Genomic DNA, 22,315 nt, shown 5'->3' with positions numbered 1-22,315 from the left:
CAATTTTGCATTTTCAGGTTAAGTTTTCTCTACCACTCTTATGTAGTTCTTGTTTTTAATTTTGCATTTTTATCACTGACCATGTTTGCATATATAAAGCGGCAAGCTTGTTTCTCCCGAGTACTGTTGGTGCCCAAATGTCTTGTCCAAGGATGCAAAAACATTGGGCAGTACATTTGCAAGTTGCATTTACTGACACTTGTTCAACTTTATTTCTAGCCCTGTTCATTGTTTTTTTGTTGTTTTTTTCTTCTCTCCGAATACCAGTCATCTTTCGTCTGTTGCTCATTTGCCAATGCCAAATATTAAGTGCCTTCCCCAAGGACACAACTTTAGTGTCTAAATTCATACGTTTACGCTCCTTTCCTCTTGTTTTAACAATTTTTGTGTTCAAAATTAATCATAGCCATAGTATTGTAAGCATGCTCTGGAAGAAGACCACCCTCAAATCTGTTTTTAAAGTTATTATCCGTTCCTCGCGTCTTTTTTTTTTCATTTTCTAGGGTTATGTAATTGCATGACGTTGCATAATATTGCATAATAATCATTTAATTTTTTTTTAATTTGCTTCGTCTTTCCTTTGCGATCATTTTGATATATGGTTTTATATGTATTCCACCCCAAATAACCGTGATTTTCCATTTCCCCCGCTTTTCGGTTGCTCTCTGGTCACAGTTTTAGTTTCTTTTTTCCTCTTAAATTATATTAAGTATTTTGGTCCACTTTTGCGGACTAATAATCCCGTAACTTTGGTTCTAATTGTCACATTGTCATAATTTTGGTACCATTGAAAAGTGTATTTCTTGCAGAATAGCATGAGACTATTTTGAAAACAATTGCTGCAATCTCAAATTTTCATGCAACTACCTACGTGAGTAAGACTAAGACTGTTCACCTTTTTGTCGATTGTAACTTCAAATATTTGATTGTCTCGAAGAGGTTCAGCACTAAGAACAACACCATTGTTGAATTCCTGAGATGGATGATTTCTTTGAGCTGTTCGATTGTTGTTACTTAGTGTTATTAGAGATCCCGTTCGACTGTGGAACATCGGTAGGGAAGACGCCATGTTTACTCAGTAAATTATTCGAGGGTTGCTCACAGGGTTGCCAGATTATTTTTCAACAAAATGCCAGTGGAAGACTCAAAAAATGCCAAAACACTCCAAAAAATGCCAAAGTCTGTTGACTCCCATCCCCACTAAGAAAACTACTCACTTTTGATAGACAATTTACTATCATATCCTGGTGGCTTGCGTGTTTTCTTTTCTTTTCTTTTTTTTTTTTTTTTGAATTATACTAAATTTCCTGTTGGGGTAATTTTTTACCTACTGACTACTAAGTGGAGTGCTAAACCACTACACCACGGTTGAGAAAAGGTGTCATTTGAAGTATAATATACAAGAAAAGAAAATGCCAAATGAAAATGCCAAATGCCAAATGATTTTTCTAATGCCAAACGGTTTTCAAAAATGCCAGATTTTTGGAATCTGGCATTTAAAATGCCAAACTGGCAACCCTGGTTGCTCAGCTGAGTTACGATCCTACAAAGAAGAGTTCCACTGACGAATCGCATTGCAAAATTGGAGCGCGTGCGTGCTCTCATGCGAGAGAATATATTATATTATTAAAAAAAAAAAGAATAAAAAATAGAGCATTTATATAGCGCAATATCCACTAAATGTGCTCAAAGCGCTTTACAAGGGGTCCCTGGCCAACAGCAACACCTGACACGTAGGACGGGACATGACGCCTGTTAGGCGATATTACAATTTTTTCGGACAGAGACAACGCTGTTAACGGCCAGGTACTCATTTTACACCTGAGTACGGTGAGAGAAAGTGAGTAAAGAGTCTTTTAAAAGGGCTCAACTATGCGCCGATCGAGGCTCGAACCCAGGACCTTCCGGTCCGAAAGCGGGTGTCATACCACAAGACCACATAGCCGCACAAGCCTAGCCCTAAGGACAGGTTGTCTGCGTCCTTTCACAACTGGATCTCTCGCTTCTCGTTACAGAGAGAGAGGCGAAATCAAAGAAATATTTTTAATTATTGGCTGCACCATATGGTTTGGAGGATGCCGACTTAAAGATAAATCAAAATTTTCAAAATCTATCAAAGAGGCATCAAAAATAATAAACCATCCTCTTGATGGAGTAGAAAGAATTCATGGAAAAGCAATAGAAAGGAAAGCATTCTCAATTACCAACAATAAAAAACATATTTTATACCATGAATTTAGTCTTTTACCATCTGGGAGAAGGTTTTGTCAGATTAAATGTAGAACTAACAAGTATAAATCAACGTTCGTTCCATCAGCAATAAAAATTTTGAATATTTCATATGGTACAGAAAAACCAAGGATTGATTCGTTGACTGATTAACTGATTAATTTATTTAATGTAAGATTAACTGACCAATTGATAATGATGATAATTTTTGGTGTCGAATTGCCACAATCGTAACAAATTGAAAACGAAATGAATATGTTTATGTTGTGTATATCGCACGTGTGAAAGAAAGAAAGAAGAGAGAGAGGAGAGAGAGAGAGAGAGAGAGAGAAGAGAAGAGAGAGAGAGAGAGAGAGAGAGAGAGAGAAAATAAGTAGGAGTGAAATATCTGTTCAATCTTAGTTATCGTTTAACATTATAACAAGTGTAACTAAATGACAAATTGCCATATTTATGGACAATAAAGATCTATTATTATTATATATTATTATTATATTATTATTATATTAATGTGCCGCCGCCCCCCCCCCCCCCCCCCCCCCCCCCCCCCTCATCCACAACCGTCATATCCCCACGTATATATAAAAAATCATGCACTATGCGATGGAATAATATGGGCCCCTACACGGAATACTTTTGGCACAAGGTTGCAGTGAAGGAACTCAATTTTTTTTATTTTTTTTTTACTGGTATGGAATTTTGGACCAGTAGATACAGGGTTCAAGTCATGCTCGGAGTGGCCAAAGTTGAGTCATTGGAAAAGGCTCTTTACTCACGTTTTCTCAACGTACTCAGGTGAAGAATTATTACTTGGCCGTTAACAGCGTTGTCTCCGTCGTAAAAAAAATGTACTATCGCCTTACACTTACATGTATGAAACAGGCGAGATATGTCTCGTCCCTCGTTTTAAGCGTTGTTGTCGGTCAGGAACCTCTTATATAGCGCTTTGAGCATTTTTAGTTAATATATTATGCTATATAAATTATATCCAATGTTTCTGAGCGAATAGTGGATATTTTGACGTAATGTCGAGATGTGACTTTGCATGTTCAAAAATTCATCTAAATAAAAGCCTAAATTTCTGACACTTTCAGATCATAGAATTTTGATGTTGTTTACCATAATGTCCTCCATCATGACAGTATTGCCATTTTTTCCCTGAACACAATGAGTTCACTCTTGTCGTCATTGAACTTGAGTTTGTTCTCTGACATCCAAGACCTGAATTTTAGCACTAAGTCTGATAGAGTGGTTTTAACAGATTCACAATCGTTCAAAGACATTGGACATTAAAGTTGTATGCCATCGACATAGATATGATGGTCAACGCCACGAGTAACCAACACATCGCTCAAAGGACCAATGTACATTGTGAAGAGGTATGGACCTAACACAGATCCTTGAGGGACACCGTATTTGAGCGCAGTTGGTTTGGATAGAGTGCCGTTTACTGTTGAACAGATAGCTAGAAAACCAATCTTGTGCCGTGCCTTTTATCCTAAAACAATGCTGCAGTCGATGCAGTAGAATTCCGTAATCCAATGTGTCAAATGCAGCGCTGAGGTCGAGAAGAATCAGCGCTACATTCTCCTTCTGATCAAGGTACCTGACAATGTCGTTGTGCACTTGAAGGAGAGCGGTTGAATGGCCTGATCGATAAGCAGATTGGAAATTGGAACACGTGTTGTTTTTGGCGATGTCGTCTCAGTACTACAAGCTTTTCAACGATCTTCTATATAAAGTTGAGATTTGAGACTGGACGGTAGTTTTTAAGGGTCTCGACTTGGCTTTTTCAAAAAAGGAGTGACGAGAGCTTCCTTAAACGATGACGGAAAAATTGCAGACTCGAGGGAGTAGTTCACGATTGACGCTAAGCTTGGTGCAAGTTCATCAATACATGACTTAATCAGAGTCGTTGGAATTGAATCAAGACTACATGATTTGTTCTGGGCTTTTAGTACTACTTCTTTTATTTCGTTTATGGTTGTAGGTGGGAATTTAGTCCGTAAATGAGAGGGGAGTCGTTGGTTGCACAGATGTATGTTCTTTATGTTTCCTTCGTCTGGTTCTTCGCGTATTTTTGAAATCTTTTGGCGAAAAAATACACTAAATCGTTCTATCAAAATGATAAGTCACCTAGCTAACTTACGGCGTTGAACTTCGGCTGATGCCTGTGATCCGGTTTTCTCTCAGAATAGTCCCTTGGGGATGATTAAAGGGAATTGATTTACACACAGATGAATAGATAGATATATAGATGGATGGATATATTGTGCAGTGGAACATCAGAACAGAGATGTGGGACCAGCCTGTTATAACCGAGTCCCGTTACAGCCGAATGTAAAGGGAAATAACCCAAATGGCCTAAATCACAATCTCTTCTCTCTCTCTCTCTCTCTCTCTCTCTCTCTCTCTCTCTCTCTCTCTCTCTCTCTCTCACACACACACACACACACAAACACACTTTCAAACCGACCGTTGTGTGTGTGTGTGTGTGTTTTGGGATAGGCACTCTCTGCTTGCAGCAAGGCGCGTGTTAGGACTGAAATTAATGATGTAGTAGAGTAGTAAGTAGCCTACACACAGGCACACACACACACAGAGAGAGAGAGAGAGAGAGAGAGAGGAGAGAGAGAGAGAGAGAGAGAGAGAGAGAGAGAGAGAGAGAGAGAGAGAGTATCCGCGATCTAGGCCTAGCCTAGTTTTCCGTCGCCGTTATCTGAACGTAATGTGGGCTACAACATTGTCATTGTATTTGGAGATATTGAGTGGGTTTTCGCGCCCTAATTATAACCGATAAGGCTTTTAATTTTAAAAGCCCGTGTTGTAGCCGGTAAATTTTACTAACGGCAAAGAGGGCGAAACAACGGGAATTTAAAAAAAACACCGTTTTATCACCGGATCCGCTATATCCGGACCTATTGTACACGGGTTCCACTGTGGATAGATATAGAAAGATACATAGTTTGAGAAAATCGAGGTAATACGAGTATCCCGAGTATCTCGGGGATAGGGTTCATAATGGCCCAGTCCAATTATTATTATTCTTATCACCATCATCGTCATCGTCATATATAATAATAATAATAATAATTAATATTAATAATAAATTATTATTATCATTATTTTCAAGTGAGCCATATTATTGATGTTTACCGTTTAACAACGAGACCGATTCCATTCCCATATATAATAATTTTCCCATTTATCGATGTCAATATAGCTGCCGACCTAACTTTAAAAAAAAAAAAAAAAAAAAAAAAAAAAAAAAAAAAAAACCTAGGGTGCAGTCACAGCAATGCCCCTTGGAACTTCATTGATGAAATCAGAGTTCGACTACTCTTTTGGTGAAAACAACAATATTTGATGTACATAATATGTGAAAGGGAAAAGCAACTAGAAACGTGACTGCAAAGGGTTAATTTGATCTTCGTTTGTTTTTAATGGTTTTACGGCGCTTGCAACACTTGTAGGTCATATCAGCGCCAGTAAAAGAGAAGAAAATTGGATAGTAAAACAATCTAGACGTACAGAACTTGAGGAAAAAGAAAGACATAGGGGAAATGGTTCAAATAGGGAACGGATGTAGATTCCAAGAGCTCACGATCATACTTAGTTTAGATTACCTAAAAGTCTCACCCAGACACCAGCACAAGATCCCACTGAGAGGAACACACTCAAATGTTTACAAATCATATGTTAAAATAAAAAAATAAAAACAGTACATAACAGAGAGGTGATTTAAAGGAAGTTTGTCTTGTTTTTGTTTTTAAGGGTTTTACGGCGCTTGCAACACATTTAGGTCATATCAGCACCAGTAAAAAGGAAGAAAATGGGATAGTAAAAAGTTATAGAATTACAATTAAAGCACCCAAGAAAAAGTAAGACATAGGGGAGCTGGGAACAAATAGGGATCCGATGTAGATTCCAAGAGCATACCACCAGTGTACTTAGTTTGAGATCACCTATGTCTCATCCGGACACAAACACAAAATCCAACAAAGAGGAATACACTCATATGCTTACATTATAAATTCAAAATAACAAATATAATAATACATAACAAGATGATTTACAAGGAAAAAAAATATCATCTCCCAAAACACTAACTATGCATTTGACTGTTTTCCTCCCAGCCAGGACTCGGGCCAGGGCCAGGACAAAACCAAGTAATCTCATTCAAAGACAAAGACAGAATACAAGTTGGAAAACAGATATACGGAGATAGAAGACAGAGTATGTACCTCCCTGCCCACTATGGGAGGTCAGGAATCCCAACCAGATTTATAGGAAGAAAATATCATCTCCCAAAACTATAACTATACATAACTATACATTCTACTGTTTCCCTCCCAGCCAAAGACTCCGGCCAGGGTCAGGGCAACATTAAGTAATCTCATTCCCAGACACGGACAAAAAGCAATTGGAAAACAGATACAGGGGGATAAAAGACAGAACAAGTACCTCCCTGCCCACTATGGGAGGTTGGTAATTTGATCTAATTAATCACATGTTTAAACAGAAAGGCATTAATTTTTTTTTTTAAAGGGTTTTACGGCGCTTGCAACACATTTAGGTTATATCAGCGCCAGGAAAAAGAAAGAAAATGGGATAGTAAAAAGTTATAGAATTAGAATTAAAGCACCCAAGAAAAAGTAAGACATAGGGGATCTGGGAACAAATAGGGATCAGATGTAGATTCCAAGAGCATACCACCAATGTACTTAGTTTGAGATCACACTTTAAGTCTTATCCGGACACAAGCACAAAATCTAACAAAGAGGAATACACTCAAATGCTTCCATTACATATTCAAAATATCAAATATAATAAGTACATAACAGAGAGATGATTTACAAGGAAAAAAATATCATCTCCCAAAACTATAACTATACATTCGACTGTTTCCCTCCCAGCCAAAGACTCCGGCCAGGGTCAGGACAACATTAAGTAATCTCATTCCAAGACAAAGACAGAAAGCAATTGGAAGCAGATACAGGGGGATAGAAGACAGAACAAGTACCTCCCTGCCCACTATGAGAGGTCGGTAATTTGATTTAATTAACCACTACATGTTTAAACAGAAAGGCATTAAGAGAACAATCGTTTCAGCTAACAGAACTGCATCCGTCAGTCTATGTTAAAGATGCTGTTTGATTGTTTGATAATATGATTGTTGAAATAAGCGTGGCTTGTTCTCATCATTCAGTCATCTTGTTGTTTCAAAGTAAATAAAAAAGAAACAAAACAAATAAAATTCAGGTAAAAGTTTTTTATCCATAACTGATCAGAAATTGTGGTTGAATTTAAACAGCATCAATCGAACACATTTAGACAGAGAACATAAAATTTGAGAACAAGAGATGTGGATTCCACTGTATATGAAACAGTGAGCTTTTATTATTTTTTGCCAGAAGCGTAAACAGCAGATAAAATGATATACCAGTAAAGAGTGAAAGGAGAGAAAACTTTTTCTTACACTATCACAAGAAATAATCGATTCTACATAACACAAAAAGACAGAAAAAAAAATACTGTGATTAATACAATTTGTAATCATCAACCTTTGAATATCAATTCTGAAATCCACGTTATTCGAAAAAAACATTTTCAAAATTTAAAACTGAAAATTATAACGAAACAAACAATGTCATCATTGGTTTAAGAAAAGGTTTATCAGTTTTGTTTGTTTTTAAGGGTTTTACAGCGCTTGCAGCACATTTAGGTCATATCAGCGCCAGTAAAAAGGAAGAAAAGGGGATGGTATTAAAGTTCTAGAATTACAATTAAAGCTCCCAAGAAAAGATAAGACAAAGGGGAATTGATTCAAATATGGAACAGATGTGGATTCCAAGAGCACACTATCAATGTACTTTGTGATCACCTAAAAGTCTCACCCAGACACCAGCACAAGATCCCTATGAGGAATACACTCAAATGTTTACAAATCATATGTAAAAAATAAAAAATAATAATACATAACAGAGAGATGATTTACAAGGAAAAAAATATCATCTCCCAAAACTATAACTATACATTCAACTGTTTCCCTCCCATCCAAGGACTGGCCAGAGTCACGACAAAACCAAGTAATCTCATTCAAAGATAAAGACAGAAAGTAATTTGGAAAACAGATAAAGGGGAATAGAGGACACAATAAAAGCCTCCCTGTCCACTACGGGAGGTCAGGAACCCTACCCAGATATATGTTAAGTGAATGAAACACTGATCACTGTATTTGTATAACAATTCAATGAGTGGAAATCCTTTTGTAAAACTTTTTTATTCCTTGATATGTACTTTTTTGCATTCTGACTCAGAATCTGAGTCTTGTTTGGGTATAATGCCCGTTTGATTAATTAATTTAAAACAATGCCAATTTCTTCATTACAGTATGAGACCTAAGATCACTGGTTCCAATGAGTAGATTCGCTCTACTCAGGTGCATCTTACTTTGTCATGTAAGGTGTACACATAGCAAGGTGAATACATTATCTGACAAAAAAATATTGATTACATTTACTGAGAATAAAAAAACAATGTCTTATAAATGATTATAACATAAGCGGTAAGGTATGTCTTCTTACGTTTTGTGTGTTTGTTTATAAGGGTTTTATGGCACTTGCAACACATTAAGGTCATATCAGCGCCGGTAAAAAGGAAGAACATGGGATAGTTAAAAGTTCTAGAATTGCAATTAAAGCACGCAAGAAAAGCTAAGACAAAGGGGAATTTGTTCAAATAGGAAACAGATGTAGATTCCAAGAGCACACGATCAAAGTACTTAGTTTGAGATCGACTAAAAGTCTCATCCAGACACAAGCACAGGTAGCAGAGGGAAACACTCAAATGTAAACAAATCATATATAATATGTAAACAAAACAATATAGTGCACAACAGAGAGATGATTTACAGGACAAAAAATATCATCTCCCAAAACTCTAAACTAGTTATACATTTGACTGTTTTCCCTCCCCGCTAGGGTATCCGGCCAGGGCCTGGACAAAACCAAGTAATCTCATTCCAAGACAAAAACAAAGCATGTTGGAAAACAGATATAGGGGGATAGAAGACACAGTAAGTGCCTCCCTGCCCACTATGGGAGGTAAGGAACCCCCACCCAGAAATATTATTCAATGATTAAAATACATATAATGATTAGCATGACTTAAGCATAATCTTTATATTTTGATAACAACAGTGTACAGCATTAGACCATTATCTATCCTCTGATTCTGTTTACTACAATTCATATTCAGTCCTAACTCTGGATTGCAGAATTCTCCTGATCAAGGAATAACCAACACAAATAAGTATTTTGAATCAGTAAACAGTCTGTTTTTGTTTTTAAGAGTTTTATGGCGTTTGCAACACATTTAGGTCATATCAGCACCAGAAAAAGTGAAGAAAATGAGATAGTATTTAAAGTTCTAGAATTACAATTAAGGCACCCTAAAAAGTAAGACAAAGGGGAATGGTACAAATAGGGTTAGCAATGAGGTAGGAGTGTCACAGAATGCTGGACGGAGTGTTCAATCAACCCTTTGCCAGTGACGTCATGACACTTGATTTTTTGTTTTCAAATAAGTTTCCCTTTATATTATTTTTAATGCAGAATAAACTGTTTCTACTATTGCGACCCAGGCTTTGATTAAACTATAATTGCATTGCCGTTATTTGTCTTGATGAAAACAGTAAGAGGTCTTCTTTTAGCTCCAAGTAAGATTGAACTTTCGCCTTTGAAAGGTTAAGTTGTTGGGGTTATTGTTCGGGTTTTATTATTCAAAAGCAGCTTCGCTGTTTCTTTTTTTTTTCTGACTGGCAAGCGATGTACTTACCTGGATAGCTTGCACACACAAAACAATTCATTTAGGTCAGAAAACAATTCATCTTGGTTTCATTTGTGCCATGACAGTAAAACAAACTGAGCGGCTTGGAGTTCGAAAGACCTTTCCATAAAAGACTTGGTATTCGAAAGACCCTAAAAAAACAATTCCGGCCCCAGCTCTACCTACCAACTAAGCCATCAGGCCCCCCCTGGATATCTACTGAACCTGCCCTTATACCTTCATATCTGGTCATCCAGCAGCTGGACTATAGAGCGCTGGCTGGTGGTTTGGGGATTTGAGTCTGGATTATGGAATGAGTAATTTCATATCTCATATTATCTTGTCCCTAAATTGTTTAGTTCTAGAACTTTCTGGATTACAGAATTTCAGATTCGGGAGACTTTCGGGAGACTTTTCAACACTGTACAGAGATAGAGATAAATTATCTCATCTGAAATAATAAGACAGTGATTTATACATATTTTCTTAATTATGAGATTTATTTTGACAAGACCAGAAAAAATATGAGATATCCACATGAGTTGTCCAATCTCCAGATCTTCAATAAAGTTAATGAAAGCATAATACACACACACACACTCTCTCTCTCTCCCTCCCTCTCTTTGATACATTTATACATACACACACACATACACATACCTACAAGAAGTATTGTTTGGCAGTATTAAAAAAGTGCATTGAAATATTATAAAAACTGGAATGCCTCATCTGAATCTACTGAATATTCTCTTGTAATTTAAATGTCAACTTCAACTTCATGTTGGCAGTTTTTATTTTACAAATAAAGAGATTTCACTTCAAATCAAAACACTTCATCTATCAAAATATTGGAATGAACATGGGATCCTCATACATGATTATGACTTATGAATGGCAACCATGGAATAAATACAGTCCAGTCCAGATAATTCGAAATCTGATTAATCGAATTTCTTTTAAATCGAAGAAAATACGATGTAATGAATTATTTTCTTCTTTTTCTATATAAAATATTCATGGTTAATTCGAATTCTAACAGTCGTTATTCTCTTTATTCGAAGTGCAAGTGCTTGCCCATCACTAAAAAAAAACAACTCTGGAAGGTCATAACGAACTGCCTGTTCTCTGTATCTACCCTCCCACGCGTTTTAATGACTGAGCTGACTGATAATAATAATAACTAGACCCCTGAGGCATGTAATGGCGTGTTGTTCCCTCTCCGTCCCACCCGCCCTCTCTCTTCTTTCTCCAAATTGACCAGCTGTCTCGCGTCATCCCTCTCTCCTTCTCGCGCTCTCATCACTAAGACTAACTTGTGGTCTGCTGGCCGCTGGCTAACAAAGGGGGTTGGTTATAAATAGATCTAACACACAGTGATAACCACAAGCTGACCAATACACGGCACAAACAATCATAGGCCACACCCCACTCCATGCGTTTCTCTTTCTCTTCTGTGCTGTCTTTCTTTATTGATCGATGGATCTAGATCTAGAAGTAGAGGGCCTACACAGCATGCAGTGTTAACTACTACTCTGTGCTATTGTGTAGCTTGTAAGTGTAAGGGCCAGGGCACGGCTTGGCCAGGGCCAAAGCATACGTGTACAACAAGGGTACAACAATATTACAACAGTAATATAACCCTGATACCTGGAGTCAGGTTTAGTTATTTCCCTTGTTTGGAGACAAATCGAATTCTGATAAATCGAAGTCATTTGCTTTTCCCACCCAATTCGAATTATCAGGACTGCACTGTGAGTGTTATATAAAATTAATGTTAATTTAAGCAGATGCCCATGTCACTCTTTTAGAATAGATTTGCAAACACTAAGCAACACTAATAATTCTTCACAAACTACTTGTTTAGTTATATGTATATATATATATATATATGTCTTGCACGACATAAAAATGAAATTCTGAATGCATTAATAAAAATTAAATGCAAACTGAAAGCGATGCCTATTAATATATATTTGTTATTTTAAAAAAACAAGTTAAAAAACCCCAACAAAATCGCCTTTCATCGAAATTGAATTAATCACAAATCATTGTTTTGTGAAGATCACCCAAAGTCCCATCCAGAAATAAGCACATGGTCCCACTAGTGGTAAAAATAAAATCTAGATCTATAATTAAATCATTCAAGAAAAGTAACACAAAGACTAGTACAAATAGGGAACAGAAGAAGATTTTCAAGAACAATCTATCAACATGTTTAGTTGGACCTAAAAGTACCACCCATACATAAGCACACGGTCCCACTAAGAGGAATACACATAATTGTTTACAAAATTCAAAATAAATATCTGAAACAGTACATAACAGAGTGTACGAGAATAAAAAATATATCTCCCAATTTTGCTTCTTTAAAATGGATATCGATCATATTTTCTTAATAATATCATTTAAATTTGTTGGTAATAAAAAAAATAAAATATCTGGCATAGATTTCAGGATTAATTTACCCCTTGCAATGATATCCCAGTAAAAAAAAGTATTGATTCTTTCCCAGTGTTTGTACATCTTTAAGTTTTTAAATAAAAATAACATGCTGTGTCAGAATATTTTCAACCGAAAATTTCACCAAAAAAAATAATGGTTTCTTTGGTATTATCAAAGCCTGATTATTGTAATACTCATCTGTCAGGACTGCCACTGAATTTAATAGGTTAATTTCAAAGTATACAAAATTCAGCAGCCCACATAACACACCGAAAAAGAAAATATGACCATATAGCCCCACTATTGAAATATTTGCACTGGCATTCCACCCACTTACAAAATTGCTTTATTAGTCTTTAAACACCTATAAAACTAGCCCCTTTTTATCTTTCTGAACTCATAAATCTCAAGCCGCAAAACAGAAGCCTTCAGATATCAAACAACATCTCCCTATTATCTGTACTGAAAACTAAGCTAAAATCTTTCAGTGATCATTCTCTTCAATAACTAGAATACCCTACATCAAACCCATTCAAGAATATCTCAAATTCTAAACCTGCTTTCAAAACCCAGTTTACACAGTTTTTATAGCACCACATAGACTACTTAAACAATAAGTTAAAATGAGTCTTACTATTAACTTTTCCATTTACCAAAATTCAAGTTGTTTGCATCTATTTTTTAATGACCAGTAACATCAAAACTCAATTTAATGAAAGCATTAGTTGGGTAGATTGCTACTGTCAAATCTCGGACATTAGCAATTTCAATTGACCCTTTTACAGTAAGTATATCTCGCTTTAAATACAGCAATGAAAAGTCACATATTACTATTATTATCTTCATCATCATCATTACTACCATTATTATCACCATCACATTAAATATTTGCAAAATAACATGATAGTGAATTAATATATTTCCAATCTTCAAACTCCTCCATCTGACTCCCCTCAAATCAGTAGATCTTCAAATCAGTACATCTTACATTTTGATTTTGTTAAATGAAAAAAAAAATCACAATCAAATAATTTCAATTGATTTCTTTTTGAGTGAGCTTGGAAAAATGATTGAGTCGTTTTCAACAAAATACAAGCAAGCTAGTCACACCCGCCTTCAGATTTCAGCCTTTTGTCCAGCCATTAGTTTTAATTTCCCTCTATTTTGTGACTCATTTCTGTTTAAAACTAAAAGTGGTTGTCTTCTTTCAACTTAATTTGCTTTGTATATCTCCCATGAAACTGTAAACTGTATTTTTAGATGAAGCCCATTCCCTATCAATTCATAACAGATAATGCAACAAATAGATTGGTACAGTTCCTTTATACAATCTAAAATGCTTCTATCACCAAAGGCCCTGATCAATAACACATCAAATGATAATTTAAAGTCTTTGAAAGTCTTTAAAATTTAAAAAAAAAAGGAAAATGCAAATATATAGGCACATTTGAATGAAATAAGATATCAGCAGTGTTAACAAAAAAGCCAAGTATTTTCAATAAATAGAAAAGGGAAAATTGAGTTAATTAAAATATGATAATTTAAGATGTTGATTATCACAAAATTATTAAAATTTTAATAAAACAATCTGAAACAATATGATAAATACACCATGGCAAAAATGAAAGGGCTAGGAAATATATTACAAAGCTATTCAAATTCATTCTACTGTACACAATAGATGGAAAAAAAAAACACCAAAAAAACAACAACAAAAAAACCCACAAACAATGTCTCAAAGAAACCACTCATCTGATTGTTGTTCTTTTTGCAAAGCATCCCACTTTGGGCCAAGATATAATGACAAATACCATAACTGCAATAACCCCTACCCCCTTCATTTTACCTGCCCTGATTGTGTGGTTTTTGTTTTTAAGTGTTGGAACACATTTAGGTCAAACCAGCCCATTAAAAAGGAAACAATAGGATAGTCAAAAGATTATAGAATTACAATTCAAAGCACACAAGAAAAAGACAAAGAGGAAGGGTTCAAATAGGGAACAGATGTAGATTCCAAGAGCATACTATCAGTGTTCTTAGTTTGAGATCACCTAAAATTCTCATCCAGACACAAGCACAGGTCCCCACTAAGAGGAACACACAAATGTTTACAAATCATTAGATATGTAAAAAAAAAAATAAAACAGTATATAACAGTGTGATGATTTACAAGGGAAAAAAAAAGATCATCTCCCAAAACTAACTATACATTTGACTGTTTCCCTACCAGCCCGGGCCAGTACAAAACCAAATAATCTCATTCCAAGAGAGACAGAAAGCAGGTTGGAAAACAGATATAGGGGGATAGAAGACGCAGTAAGTACCCCCCTGCCCACTATGGGAGGTCATGAATCCCACCCAGATGGTAATGATGAGCAGGGGCTATATCAATTAATGATATAACTTGGCTATTCAACTGGAAATGTAGTGGTTCCAAATCACAAGTTTTAGGTTTTTAATTTTTCAGTTTTGTTTTCAAGAGAATTGAACAGCTCTTGTGACATTCTTGAATTACTAAGCGCCAGGAAAAACTAAGATCCAACCAATGGATTATATTAACAGCACTTAGAAAAGGACAGTACATAGATAGAAGAGACAGAGAGAATTTACTTGCTTCATGGTTATGGCAGGTACCACCCATTTTAACCAAATAGATTTTCAGTGTTTGAAATATCAAACAAAGTGTCATACTATTAATATGCAAGAAGATTCTGATTAATAGTTAACTTTCTTCCTTTTGGCAATTTTTTACTGTTACATTACGCAATCAACATTATATGAACATAAAGCTAACATTTACACCTGTATCACATGAAAAGAAGACTGAATTTTAAAATATCTACTTAAATATTAAAACATTATATTTACACAACTGTTAAACATCCTTACAGAAAACAAAATTATCTAATGAACCAACACCACTGGACTAAAAGATTTGAAACAGAGCAGATTCAAATGTAACAATGATAATTTAAGACTCATTTACAGGACTAAACTTCCATGCTTTTTCACCTAATTCACCAAGATGACGTAGACGATTTGATCGCCACCATAGCCATAAAATACCGATACAAACACAAACTGAACACATGACATAATAGCCATCCAATGTAGTTGTACAAGTCCCACCTCCATCTGTACAAGTCTGTTGAAAAAACATTTTTTGATGAAGATTAGTGCAATAAAAAAAGGTTGAGTGAAAATAAAATTGATTATACATAATGGCGTCAGTTCGAGATATATTCTCTTTAAATTTCAATAAACTAAGAGCTCAATGCGTCTACCTAAGGAAACATATGATCTATTTATTTGACCTATAACATGAATAAATCGAGCAACGTTCAACTACAACTAACCTTTTCAAGTTTTTTGGTATGACAAGTTTCACCGTTGGAGCAAGACTTCCATGTAATATATTCAACGAGCCACAAAGTCACAGTGCTCGGCCAGTTACCACCTGAAAATTAAAAGACGATCAGAGCATAAAAAATATATGACTGAAAAGCAATTCTAAATGAATAAAACAATCTTCAGAAATCTAACCATTATGTTTTTTTTAATTTTAGACATTCATCCTACCTGCTAATTACTACTTGAAAAATCAAATAAGATAAATCAAATAGTAAAACAGAACATGTTTTTTTACACCAAAATAAATGGGGACATCACCTGTTCTGAGTATATTTTGTGAAATGTCCACCATGAAAATACTCATAGATAAGAAAAAAGATTTTCTCTAAAAGGACTTTTTTTAAAAAGTGAAAAAAAGCCTTTCAGTTTCCCACATCATAGAATAGCAAGAAAATAAAGAAAAAACAACAAACTACCATCATCCCGATGCTTCTTTTAAAAAAAAAAAATGACTAAAATTCTCAAAAAGAAGACAACACTGGACAAAAATGACCAGTCTTGACTTTGCTCAAGACAAAAAAATCTTACCTAAATTAGCAACAGTATTAAGAAGGGTCATGTAAGTCCCTCCAATAACAGGGTCACTAATTTTAGCATGAAATGCCATTTGGGAAACATACATACAGTAAAGAGACACCTGAAATGACAAAAAGATCCAATCAGATATTAATGTACTCACTAAGCAAATAAGCAATTATCTGTATTTCATAAAACAATGTTATCAAAAAATAAAGATATAAGCAATCACACTTCTATTTAGATCATCATTTTACCTCAAAATAGGAAAAATAGATTAACACCTAATGGTAAAGTATAAGTCTCCATCTTACATGTGTTCATTACACCAAAAACCAATCTTTAGTAAATCCAAATAATGTTTAAATAAGAGATGACCAAGCACAACAATTACCTGATGAACAGCGTACAACATCAGGGTGACAGCATAGAAGTACCAGGGAAATTCCCCAGGGTTTGGTTGTACATAGTGGGCCCAGTACACGACGGAGCAAAACACAGTACCCAATATCAGCCTAGATCAAGAGATCAGATGTGGAAACAATGAAAAAAAGAGGCAAATTGCTATGTCTCCAATTGAAAAAAAGAGAAATAAAAAAATAAAATAAAACAATTCCATCACTACCAATAATAATGGGGGATAACAACAACCCTTGGTCCCAATATTTTTGCTATATGTTATTAGTAATAAAAACCCAAAATAGTGAAATACATTTTAGTCAAACCCATGTTTAGCTACATCGATATAACAATAATCGACAGTTGATGCCGACGCTTGGTACAAAAAATCTAACGTAAAGGCAACATCATCTCGTCCTCTTAGCCACTGCTCTGTCATTAGTTTTTGAAAATGACTTAGCTTGTGCTCGATTATTTTTGTGGCGAATGTTATGAAAACGATATTTTGGCACAGCCTCAAATGCACCGACTTCTGGCCCTATCATCTGCAAAAATTATTGAGGACAAACGTGGAGTGGCGGATTTCAAGCGAGCAATATAGATCTGAAAAATGTGCATGAAACAGTGGTAGACACATTTTCTTTCAAATCTTTATCTTATACCAGTGCCTACTCCTTAAGGGGGGGAGCAACACTAAAGGGTCATTTTTTTTATTTGATGAAGTATCCTAAACATCTATGCACAGTCATAATGTATATGTTTGGGAAGGATGATTGCATATAATTTTTTTTCGAAAAAAGTTGCCCGTTGCTACGGAAACGACGCCATATTGGAAAATAAACAACAAATCTTAAAAAGTCAAAGGCTTTTTTGTTTATCAACCGATTACCATAATATTCTGACCAGAGGTAGAAAAAGGAAAATAAAAAGGCTCTAGAAGCCTGATGTTTTATTTTTTAATTAGAAACTTTAAAAATTAAGTTCAAAGTTATTACTCGATTATTCCCCTTGAAAAAAAGGTACATAATTTCAAATTACTCATACATTTTTTATTTTTTTTAAAAATCCGGCTCCTAGAGGACCTGCGTATTTGTATGACACTCATTTGTAGAAAGTTTGAAGAAGATTGGTTGAAAACCGAGGGAGGTTTTTAGTGACGAAAATTGCAGTTTTGAGAAAAACGCATTTAAAAGTCAAAGTAAACGACTTTAGGGAAAAATTCTCCTCTCTCTCTCTCTGATTGGATTGTGACAACATGACAAAATTAACAACAAAGTGATTGGTTGTTGAAGATAGAGGAGAGTTTTTACTTTTCATTGATATGTTTTTGCCTTTACTTAGTTATAAAGACTATTTCATGAAATCAGTCCACTGAAACTAAAAATGGGCAGAATTTAACTATAATTTGGGTCCAAAATATGTTATTTTGAGTCGAAAAAAACTGAAGATGAAGTTCTCATGCCATTTTTTATGCAGACAACTGGTCACATGACAACATCCCACCAAAATCTAATTTTAGCAAACTGGGTCAAAATTCATCATTTTTAATGTCGCCCCCCCCCCCCCCCCCCCCCCCCTCTTAATAAATCACCTTTTTCATTCTGCTTATTGTGATTCTATGTGAACTTCGAACAAGATATGTGTGTGACTGTTGTAGTTATTTTGTCAAATGAATGATCATGTGTGATACTAAAAAAAAACTATTGTAAAGCACCTCTGAGCACTATTTGTGGATACTGGCGCTATATCAAATAATTATAATTATTATTATTATATTGTCTTTAGAGTAGCCTGTGACTGGTCTGCTGAGCACTGTTTATGATTAAAACTATGACAATATACCTCGGAGAGTGAAACTGGAAAATCCTTTTCAACAGGAAAAAATACATTCTAAGGTGGTTGGGATGTTTCTTATCAAGACACTGGTCTCATTATGTCCCCCTTTCCCACCATTTTGAAATCTTGAAAACCCCGGAATGACGACATAATTTTCCGGTCCCAGGCAATGACATTATCTAGGGGGTTGCACTGTACATACCTGCCAACCCTTCCGCTTTTGGCGGAATCATTCCTATATTCACTCTTCCTTTTTGTACTGTTCCGCCATTGTCCGATTTTCAAAAATGATGATAATAGAGGGGGGGGGGGGGGGGGGGGGGGCTGAAAGAGGTGAAATTCCTATTTTTTGTCTCGAACTCCTATTTTTAGGCGTTCTGATTCCACTTTTGGAATGTAAAGGGTTGGCAGGACTGCACCGTTATAATAATAATAATAATAATAATAATAATAATAATAATAATAATAATAATAATAATAAATAAATAAATAAATACCCTTTTTTATTCTGTCAAGCCTAGAGTCTTTACTGCATGTTGGATGAACTACAAATTTTGCATAAGCTCTGATTTTCCTCTTCAATTTCTCTCTATCTTCCTCAATAAATTGTGACTTGTTTCTGGACTTTTTGTATGTTATTCATAATAATTTTAAACATCAATGATAATTTTTCATAAACCTCCGATATGGCTAGGTTTCTAGAATTTTTGTTTCTTATTTATAACCCCTCTAAAGAAATTTTTTTTTTAAATATCAAAATTAAATAAACTGAAACCATTGAATTTATTATCTTTTAAGAGTTTGTCACAAGCCAAATATTTTAAGCTGTGTTTGTTATCTGTGTAGCGTAATATAAGTCTATTTTGGGGTTTAAATGATTTATTGAGTTATGCCCCTTTGTAACTTAAGATGGAGATACTTAGGTTCTTTGCAGGTTACTTTTACCATGAAGTACCTCAAAATACAAGGAAAGCTTCCATGTGCTTATAGAAATAGTGTATCTGCACAATATATCAAATTTTGAAAAAAATCCCAGCCGACATCTTTGACCGTTTTGAACCTTGAGATTGACAAAAATTTGCGATTTTGGTGCACGTCGCATTTGCTATGTGTTATTGTTCAAAAAATTATAATACCATTTTTTTGCTATATTATGTTGGACCATATGCTTTTTTATTGAGATACAAATCATCAATGACCAAAAATGAAACATTAAAGTCATGAAAAAAATATTGAAAAAATTCTTTTTTTTTTTGCCAAACAGAACAGCACGGGGAGCCATATTCAAGGGCAGATAACTCCAAAAGTTGATAAATATTTTAATTTTCCTTCAGATAATTGTAATCAATGCTAAAAGTTGTACAGGATTACCGAATTGTAAGAGAGTTAGCTTGATTAATGAAAAAGTTATAGCCTCTCAAAAATGGACCCACGACCCAATTTGATTTTGACACGTTTGAGACATAATTTCCAAAAATTGTAAAAAATTCAAATATCCATATTCTGAACTGAAAATTTGGTTTTCTTCATGTCTCATAAGTATCTTCAATTGAGTCATTTGAGGAAAATCAAAAGGGTTATGTGTCCCACCCTTGGCCCACTTGACGTGGAATGGCCCATAAGAGCAGTAAGAATATTGTAACTTGGGATTCAATCATGTGTGAAAGTTAACAGAGATCAATTTGCCTGAAAGACAGACAGGTGAAGCCAATTTGCCTGAAAAAGATGCTAATGTAATTTTTTGCGATCTGCGACTCTGTACTTCTGTACAAATTTACAAACTGGAAAGTTGATTCAACCTGAATGGGTAAGCTTTCAACCAAATCTCCATAGGCCTGGGTCCTGACGTATATTTACTGATGATCAAAGGGAGAATAATTTGGATTGGAACCATTGGGACAGCAAAGAGAGCAAGTCTTTCCTTTGGCATACCAGCTTCAATAAGCTTGAGGGCTGATAGGGAATCACTTCCAGCAAATGCAATCTGAAATTTAAAACAGAAGTCAATCAATGTCAAAACCTAATAACACTGTCAAGCTTGTAAAAAAAAAACACAGCATGTATAAAATCATGAAAAGGGGAACAGGAATCTAAATGGACAAAAGGCAGTCAAGTATAACACTTGCAACAAAGTCTCCATCAAGACCAAAGATACTAAATCTAAAAATAAATTTTGTATAGGCAAGCATTTTGGTATGGCGTATGCTTTTGCAAATCTGGTTGTATAATCATTGTCTCCTTTATTACTCCTAAAAGAGAATATGCACCAGTTTGACAACAATGGTTAAAAAAAAAAAAAAGACAGCAGTGCTGCCAATATGTACAATGAAAACCTAAAATGAGTAATATTTTGAAAAAAGTGTGTACAATCCTTTTAAAAAAAAATTTTTTTTAAATAATTAAAAAAAAAAAAAAAAAAAAAACAAAAAAAAAAAAAAAAAAAAACAAAAACAAAAAAAAAAAAAAAAAAAAAAAAAAAAAAAAAAAAAAAAAAATATATATATAGCGAACAATAATTCTGTGTTAGGCAATTGGATCACACTAGAAATATCATAATAGATAATTAAACGAATTAATTAACCTACTCTTTATTGGCGATACAAGTAATATAGACCCCCAGAATCGATGTATAAATCCGATATGACCCAGCAGATATTATATTGAACTCCCAACATGAACTACCAGGTCATGAAACAATTTAAAGTGATTAAGTACACTAAAAGAGTATAATTTTTATTCTAATAATTAAATAATAAGAAATTTTAAAATGCGTAAGATACTTATCAAAAATGCATACTGGCATACAATGAATGGAAAAGCTTAAGAATACACATTTTTAACATAGAGTTGGCAGCTTGGGACTGCATTCCTTCATCAGTGATGATAATGGCAATTTGTCAAAAAGGAAGAAAATGTATCGGTCCATCAGGCAAACTCAAGCCAAAATGCAAAAATTAAATATACAATATGATAGTTACGTAACATTATATAATATATTTCTTTTGAAAATATTTAATGAATTGTCCTTTCTCGAAAATAATATTAAAGGCTCACAATATTAATCATACCGCTATCTTCATCAAGAGATGATAAAGTTTTGGCCCAAAAGGCTAGAAAGTATATGGTTTTACTTTACAAAGCACACTACAATACCTTTGTTACTGCAATCTTATGGTTGTGCAGTTTATAAATTAGACTCAACATAGTCAAAGGAAAAATAGTAAATTAAAAATAATTTTAATAATTGCTTTCTGAGTCGATCACCATCCTTGCTTATTGTTATATTCTTTCTATGACAAAATGACTTTTAAAAACATAACATGAAGATAGAAGAATGGTTGAGAGAGAAATATGGCTAAGGGAAAGAGGGACATAAAAAAGAGGGGGGGGGGGGGGGGGGGAGAGAGGAGAGAGAGAGAGAGAGAGAGAGAGAGAGAGAGAGAGAGAGAGAGAGAGAGAGAGAGAGAGAGAGAGAGAGAGAGAGAGAGAGAGAGAGAGAGAGAGAGAGAGAGAGAGAGGAGAGAGAGAGAGAGAGAGAGAGAGAGAGAGAGAGAGAGAGAGAGAGAGAGAGAGTTATGAACTGTTTTTCTTTTTTTTATTCTTGGCCCAATCCCCTACCCAACATCTAATCATCCAAGGACACCACTGGCCC

General features: G+C 34.9%; 2 protein-coding genes across 3 annotated transcripts in view; both read right to left on the bottom strand.

Moving 5' to 3' along the window:
• Window positions 1-1,105, bottom strand: part of LOC144971046 (neuralized-like protein 4) — a 42,366-nt gene extending 41,261 nt beyond the window's left edge. For both annotated transcript variants that reach the window (XM_078911369.1, XM_078911370.1), the window contains exon 1: window positions 896-1,105. In XM_078911369.1, the coding sequence (XP_078767495.1) occupies window positions 896-1,069 (174 nt within the window). In that variant the 5' untranslated portion in view covers window positions 1,070-1,105. The remainder of the gene's footprint in view (window positions 1-895) is intronic.
• A 6,381-nt stretch (window positions 1,106-7,486) lies between these two features.
• LOC144971044 (acetyl-coenzyme A transporter 1-like) overlaps window positions 7,487-22,315 on the bottom strand; it is a 32,138-nt gene continuing 17,309 nt past the window's right edge. Inside the window, exons 7-11 of the mRNA XM_078911368.1 lie at window positions 20,463-20,647; window positions 16,823-16,943; window positions 16,441-16,549; window positions 15,858-15,958; window positions 7,487-15,646 (exon numbers count right to left, since the gene is read on the bottom strand). Coding sequence (XP_078767494.1) covers window positions 15,473-15,646; window positions 15,858-15,958; window positions 16,441-16,549; window positions 16,823-16,943; window positions 20,463-20,647 — 690 coding nt within the window. The 3' untranslated portion in view covers window positions 7,487-15,472. The remainder of the gene's footprint in view (window positions 15,647-15,857; window positions 15,959-16,440; window positions 16,550-16,822; window positions 16,944-20,462; window positions 20,648-22,315) is intronic.

Source organism: Berghia stephanieae, chromosome 4 (genome assembly GCF_034508935.2).
Source record: "Berghia stephanieae isolate SIO BIC M18660-M18661 chromosome 4, UCSD_Bste_1.3, whole genome shotgun sequence".
Lineage (NCBI taxonomy): Eukaryota > Metazoa > Mollusca > Gastropoda > Nudibranchia > Aeolidiidae > Berghia > Berghia stephanieae.
Note: the sequence above shows the minus strand (reverse complement) of the source record. Positions and strands in the feature narration are given on the sequence as shown.